General features: G+C 42.4%; 1 protein-coding gene across 1 annotated transcript; it reads right to left on the reverse strand.

The window, feature by feature from the left end:
* Window positions 1-739: 739 nt before the first annotated feature.
* On the reverse strand, window positions 740-4,836 carry irf1b (interferon regulatory factor 1b). Its single transcript, XM_084564557.1, has 10 exons — window positions 4,697-4,836; window positions 3,872-3,964; window positions 3,089-3,188; window positions 2,815-2,985; window positions 2,660-2,700; window positions 2,321-2,453; window positions 2,074-2,184; window positions 1,913-1,941; window positions 1,635-1,752; window positions 740-1,449 (listed from the first exon to the last, which is right to left on the reverse strand). Exons 2-10 carry the CDS (start codon window positions 3,956-3,958, stop codon window positions 1,340-1,342), a joined length of 900 nt encoding a protein of 299 aa, XP_084420683.1. The 5' UTR covers window positions 3,959-3,964; window positions 4,697-4,836; the 3' UTR covers window positions 740-1,339.
* Between the last annotated feature and the right edge of the window lie 2,959 nt (window positions 4,837-7,795).

Here is a 7,795-nt window from a genome sequence, read left to right on the forward strand (position 1 = left end):
GTGTAAAATGTCTAAAATGAAATGTTTAAATGTTGTTTTCAAACCGTTTTCAACCATGTCTCCTTCTTTTATACTGAGAGACTTACAGGAAATGTGTGGCTTCCCTTCAGAGGGCATCATCTGCTCCAAAAGAAGTCACATGATATATTGTAAAGAATGTCTAACAATGCCCCGCACAAGAGTTAATCTAGAACTTTCGTACGCCTTGCTTGGCGCTTGTTTACATATTTTCATCTTTTCTGAAAAACAGATTAACGTGTCGAGCTGCGCATCACGCAGCCATCAGCAGACACCTGGACAGACCATCCAGGCGCAGTCATCACGTCAATGCATCCGTGCTTGATTCCTGACACTGTTTGCCGATTTTGAGCGGTGTCATCATGCATGGCGGTACTGTATATTTATGCAATGACACCATTTCCTCAAAATCTATAGGGATTATAGGGGAAGCCCAAATGGGGAAGGAATTTAACTGCAACTATTTACTGTGTTTCATGAACAATAAACCACAGGTCAGTCAGTCAGTCAACAGCACTTCTCTACATTTCAGTCAGAAACTTTTTGGGGGGGAATTTGTGCCCATGTGACGACTGAAAATAACAACTTGCTGTACATCTTGATGTTTTGGGTCAAGATCATTTTACTAATTCAAGTTTGGCGCTCCGCTCAAGGAGACTTTAAAAGTTGGCAAACATCTCTTTGTGTTAATAATAAACCCCACGTTCATTCATTTTTTTTCTTGAACAAATTTCTTTATTTTATAAAAATACACAAAGACAAACAACTATATACAATAAATCTTTCACTGGGCAGCAAAGATTTTGAAAGAGCTTTCACCAGAAGTATAATCCAGAGTTAGGATTTCAGTTTAATTAAATGTCACTTATGCATAACGGACAGAAGGAAAAAGTGATAACTATTTGACACTGTACATTAACCCTCAAATGCTTAGTACACTACTCCGTTCACATCTCCAGTTATTTACATACCACCTCATAATTGCTATAGACGTGTACGCAAATGCACGAGCTAAACTGACTTCTGTGCTACTGCCTCACATTAAAAGAACCTGAGCACCACAATGCTTTGAACCAGCCAAAAACATCAAAACAGCATGCAAAACTCCTTTGACATGGCAGCGCACGTCATAATAAATTTTCTTCACAACTTCACACAAAGGATGGTAGAGATGAGGACAGCTTATTAACCACAGGGGCGGGGCGGGTCGGTCGGGCGGGTCGGGCGGAATGGTGGGTGTTTTTAAATTGATTGCGGTCGGGTTAGGGAGAGCTCTTTATAAAGTCCAAAGTGTCAAAGCACAGTCCTGTCTCAGGAGTCCTCAGAACATGGGAGGGATCTGTGCACAAAAGTTGTTCCACAACTCGTCTGTGGGTGTTCTGTAGTCTGAGTTCAGAGTTGTGTAATGTGGCACTTCTTCTAGTTCTTCGACTGCAAGACAAACCGAAAAAGCCAAAGTCAGTGACACATTATTAGGCCATACAGTCAGTATGTGTAAACGAGAAATAGCTGGATCATTCAGATGCCACTATCTTAAGGCAACATTTTTTTTTTTTTTTTTTTTTTTTGCAGAGGGATTTACTCATCTATCTGAAACATTAACTAGCGACATTTACCTGAGGAAGAATCACTCCACTGGCTTCCTGGACTTGTGCATGCTTCATTGCACAGGAACCCCTTGTCATCTAAACTGCTTGACATCCAGCTTGTCTCTTTCTCCAGTTGCTTGCATATCTGAAAGAGCAACAGTGGACTAAGTATTTTGTTTGTCCAAATCAAACAGTCTTTTGGGTATTGGTGCACATGCCAGAATGGGCAGATTAAGACAAACATGGGTATTCCTGTCAATGAAAATTGCATGCAAGTAAGAGTTAGACCTGAAGTCCATGCTTACCTCGATAATGTCCTCGGGATCGTCGTACTCTGGAGGATCGCATAGAGGGGAGACGGAGAGAAAAGGCAGAAATGAATATGGTGCCGAGTTGTCAATTTACCCAACGTTGGCTAACCCAGAACTATTTAGGAGCAAGTATTGGATATGTGTTGCTTTCTTACCGGACATGTGTTCGGGCGAAACTTCAAATTTGTGGTTGTAGAACAGCTCAGGGCCAACCTCGACTGACAAAGACCAGTCAGGGACCTCGCACTCTGGCATGAATGAGAAATCTGCAACAATGGCAAAAAAATAGCATTAAGTACCCTCAGTACTCCAGCTTTAAGGGGAGTATTCAGCCTTCATGTATCTTGCAACATAACATTATGTAACATTAAGAACTTGTTGTAAGGACGGAGCTATGCTCACCTTGCTGATCTGAATGCACGGTGCTGTCGACTGTGCTTTCCTGAGTGGACATGGACTCCTCCCGTGTTGACCGATCCAAGGGAGACCGAGTGTCACTGTAGTCAGAGTCTTCCTCCATCTTCACAGTTGTGCTCTGCAGACAAAAATACCAAATTTGGTGAGATTTAGGAGATAAAAACTGGAAAATGTGCAGTTGCATGTCTTCGTCCTGCACAAATACTATTCCAATAGCACTATTTTTAAGACACTTTTGCGTATTCTAGATCATCATTTGAATAGGTCCCTGACTATGTAAAACAAGTGTCACTACAACTGCAGAACCAAATATCCAGTATTTACCTTCTTACTCGTCTTTGCCTCCCTGGCTTTGCTTCGTTTGTCTGCGGGGAGAAAAGAAAAACACTTTGATCACTTGAGATCTAGACAGTGTGACTCTGAAACAATCAGACTTCATGAGAGCAGCCAGCAAATGCTCGCTTCCTGTCAGTTCTCACCTCTTGATTTAGAGGTGGCAGGCAGCATCCTGAAGACACGCATGGCTTGGTGGCCCTTGTTGACGCTCTTGTCTTTTACCTCCTCGATATCCGGCAACGAGTTCATTGCGCAGCGGAAGTTGGCTTTCCATGTCTTGGGGTCACAAGGTGTCTGGCCTTCACAGTATTTCCCTGCAGAATGCATTTGCAAATTTATTAGTTTTTGTTTTTTTTTCTTAAAAATACTTTTTTGTTGTTGGTTTTTTTATATTTGCTGTTGTGCATGTTAGCTCACCTGTGTGGATGGCCCACTCCTTGAACAGACTTGCGTCCTTGTCCAGCTCCCAGCCGTGACGAGCTGCGTGCTTCCAGGGGATTGAGAACATGGTCTTGTTCTGTCGTAAAAAAAAATAAATAAAGAAATATTGAGTTGGAGTTAGGTTGGCTTCACATTTATCACAAAATAAAATCAAACGTGAGAGCAGTTTGACATTCAGCTAATGGGCTACTGTTAACAGTTTCCTGTTGCATGACCTTAAATTGTATAAAAATATTATTTGCATGGCACAGACTCTAGCTACAGAAGAAAGAAATCACACATGCCAAACACTTTTTATTTATTTTTTTTTTTTTTAACTTTTAAGAGTTAGAAAAAGATTATTAACTTCTGCTCAACATGCCCCACAGATGTCCCTCTTGCAGATCACAAGTTTGAAGTTCAAAAAGCTGTTTGGTTTAAGCTGCAAAAAGTTTTGCGTAAAATGTAACCGCCTGCTAAGGCTTGTTTTTTTTTTTGGTTTTTTTCTGCACAACACTACAACCCATCGCAACTTGTACTTCAAACGAGCTGCATGCGAACATTGTGTAGCTATAGTTGCCAACTACACATCTAAAAAAAAAGACGCATGCATCTTTACGAAGATGAGTTCTCCGATGTGTAGAAGACAGATCCTACAACAGACATGTTTACAAAACGTCTGTTCCTGACTGCATATTTGGATTAAATCCCATTTATATGAAACTATTCATTGTTTTGCAAGTGGGAAACAGGAAAAAAAAAAAAAAAAGGCTTTCTCACCTTGTCCACCCAGTTCAACCCCTCGATGGACTTGGAGTCGATCATCTTCTCCAGCCACGGCCTCATTCTCATCCTTGAAACGGGCATGTTCGCCTAAAATATGCAGCAAAGGAGGACTGTTTAGATAAAAGAGGAATTCAGACAGAGCTAGTAGTAAGAGTAACTGAACATCCCACATCTGCCGCGGCTAAGTATTAGATTTACTGCATCCTCCTGGCAGCGGGGGAAGTTAAGTTGAGTTCATGAGCAGGGCATGTGGGTCTAGCTCGGGGGGGCGGGGACGATTACGCGTAGGAGTTTATGAAGGTTACACATTAAAAGCCTTCTATTGTATGAGGATTTTTTATTTATTTTTACCAGTACTACAAAAAAAAAAAAGTTTTCAAGTGCATTTGTTCTCATTTGGTAGCCCAACGTTTTCAAAAACCTTTTTTTTGAAAAGCTATCTATTGCGCCAAAAGATCCCCTGTGCGCGCGGAGAGAACTGCACGCCTGTCCTACTGCCACTGCTGCATGCACCCGATGCTCCAAAAAAAGTATTTTCTTCCGTTATTGATTTTTTTTCTTTCTTTCTTGTCATTGGACAAGAGCCCGGCTCCACGCAAGGTTAGGAAGAATTACACAAAATGAATCAAGTTTAAAACAAATCAACATTAAGTGTTTTTTTATCCATGTGGCTGCAAACGCTGTGTGCGTTTATTAAAGACTTACAGTAGTTAGTACAGTAGACCAGCGTAATGCGATATAAACGTGAGAAAATGCATGCGAGAAAACATCCCTTAAATGCTTTTAGTAGAAGTGATAAATTAATATTAAGTCACTTACAGTCCTTCCTTGATCTTTGAGAAGAATAGGAAAATTTGTAAGATAGTCCGAGTGGTCGGAACGTGTTCCAGAGAAGCTTCTCCTGGTCTTTTAGTTATCCACTAGAGATTCTGTCTTCAACTGAAGTGGGTACTGTCTCCAGTCTCCTGCTTTTATACAGCAAAGTGGGTTTTCCCCCGGCTGGGCACGCACACTGTAAAAAGTGTCAACACACCAAAGATGGCAACACTCTTGTCCAATGACAATTGAGAGTTTCAACGAGAAGCAGTTTAATTATTCACCAAATTGATGGCAGCATTAGAGTATTTAACCTTAATAAGTTAATTAATGTGGTGTTTTTTTGTTGTTGTTGTTTTGTTTTTTAGATTAATGTTGAATAGAGAAAGTGCGATTGATTGCAGGTAATGACTACGTGTTGATACTTTACTCATAAAATAAACATCTTTCAACGAAAATGCCATCATATCAGGGATCATTATATGTTCATAGTTGCATATTTGCATCGCTCAAACAAAAAAACAAACATACAAGCCCAATTAAATTAAGTCACTTTTTGCAGCACTGCGCATGCGCCGTTGCTGCAGCCGCGCTGAGGCAGTCGACTGGTTTCCGAGAAATCACGCTGATGAGAGCAAGAAGGAAGTTAATAACAACACAGGTTTGATCACTGTGCGCGCCGCACGTAGACGACACCATTACACTCGGCGGTGACCTGACCCCGTGCGCATCCACATACACAATGCACGCGTTGCAGTTGACCTGCTTTCTGCAAAAGTTTATATATTTGCAGGCAACGTCTCACGGTGCGATTTAGGCTTTTGAATAAAGCAGAATCGGAACCATTGCGTGTTTTATTTTTATATGTCATCTTACACATAAGTGCATAATTAAGTGCAATAATCTTAATCATATTAACACTGACGATCAAATAACACCCCCCTATTTGGAGACTGTGCAAAGTTTTTGTTTATTAAAATATGCATTTAACAATCATTATTATTTGAAGGGAGCGCACACACAATCACAATCGGGTGCGCGCGCGCGTATCCATCCCCAGCTTGCCAAAGTTCACCCCGCAGCCCGGCATGACAAACATGTGCATGGGACCAGCCCTTTAGTATAAACAGCAGTCGTCCTGAGAAGTCGGGCATTTACAAGAAATGATGTAGTAATTTTTATCCGCCGCTGGGGGCACTGTTGTCACTGGCTTCCTCGCTGCATGAATGTGGGCCGGCGCAGCAGCGAAGGCAGCGACGGTGACGGTGGGAGAAGAAGCGGCGGTGAAAATAAACGGGAAGTGGCCGGTTGATGCGCTCAACAAAACATGCTGCAGAGCGTTTGGTGCACTGTCCTTCGCATCTGTGGCAACAACAAACGCAAAAAAAAACTAAAGCAACGCGCGCACAACCCCGCAAATGACATTTAAGCGACACAGTGGAGGTGTAAACATTCAATCGCACATGCTGAATCTCAGTTTTCAAGCTCTCGCTGCGTTTTGGTATAAAATAATAGAGGTCACGTTTGGTCTATTCGAGTGCACACATGGGGAGTTTGGGAAACCCCACACCAGCGTTGTCGCATCACCCGGGCCGGCTGTGTCCATCCAGGGGCTTCCCACGTGTGCGCGCGCTCTCGATTGCGGCAGCGTTTGTGACATGAGACGGGTGCGCGCCCCTTCTGGCAGGGAATGGCAGGGAGTTTTCCTACGGAGTTTTCACCGGCAGGTTGTCAGCGTGTGGGATTTCCCAGTAAACATGGATTCGTAGGGGGAAATCATCCCGATTTTCCCACTTATATAATGCTTCTTTTTTCTTTTTTCTTTTGTGATTGAATGCTTAAAGCCGCCATTCAGCTCTGCAGCTTGCAGGGAAATGTGCGAATTATAGGAATTCACTCACAGTAGCTGAGGCAAGACGTACGATTTCATTGAAAGAAAGTACATCAAAGCCATTCAAGAGAATACTTCGACTTAAATATTTTAAACATCCAATACAAACCACGTTTTAAGATGAGATAAAACTTCTTCTTTTTTTAATCTCGATGTGAGACAGCAAAAGTAGAATAAGAAGACACAGAGAAAATATTGTATTGTGTGCATGTGAGTGCATCTGGTGTATTCATCCGTGCAGCCTTTGCATTAAATATGGATACGTGCAAAAAGGATCATTTGTGGATGGCTGTAAGTGGCACCTGTTTCTTCGTGCAGCAAGCTGAGGCTGTCGAGTACGATGAAACCGCTTTGTTACAGGTCGTTGGCCACATATTCACGAAGCATTCTCATTTTAAAACCCTTAAATCTGTTAAAACAATACCTCACAATGCAGCACGACACTATTTTTTCAATCTAAACCTTTACGTTGCACTGACTAATCCTAAAATACATCAGTCCAACACCAGCGACTTTCAAGTGATACCACTAGGGTTCATTGCCCTCTCCGGAATCTGCATCTAATGTGTTTTTTACAATCACGATGACGAATTTCTCTGCCTTTTATTGCATTTATGTGCTTGCGCTGATAGTGTGGCTGATTATTCAGGCCACCTGCAAGGATAAAACAGTAATTTGAGGCTTTGGCATGAGACAAGCTGCTTGAGCATCCAATCCCCCCCCTTGGACCATCTGCTTTGACAGCTCACTGACACTGGATAAAGTCAAAGCTCTCATTAGTTAGCCATGCGGTTGCGCCTCGGCCTGACGCTGGCGGAAGAGCGCAGACCGTGATTTTGAGGGAAAACACTTCTGTCCGGTGCGAGTTTTTCTTGAATTATGACACAGCTGTGTTGCATCTTAGCTGTGGAAGCCCGGCACTCGTAACTCGCCTTCCACGTCTGCGTGGGAGCAGTCCCGCATAGCTCCCCCTCATAGTTTACATTTTAATTCTTTGACATTTTAACCTGTCACTTGGATGATACATGGCAACTGAGAAGATGAAGTATTTGGTAAGAGAGGGCTGATGAGAGGGCTCAACTAAGAGTGCTTCAGTTATGTAACAGCAAGCTCAACCACATGCTTGATTTTAATAGATATGAGTAAGCAGGGTGACTTTTCATGAAAGACTTCAGCCCTCGGGGTGCACACACACACACACACACCCACAC

Source organism: Chelon labrosus (genome assembly GCF_963514085.1).
Source record: "Chelon labrosus genome assembly, chromosome: 17".
Classification (NCBI taxonomy): Eukaryota; Metazoa; Chordata; class Actinopteri; order Mugiliformes; family Mugilidae; genus Chelon; species Chelon labrosus.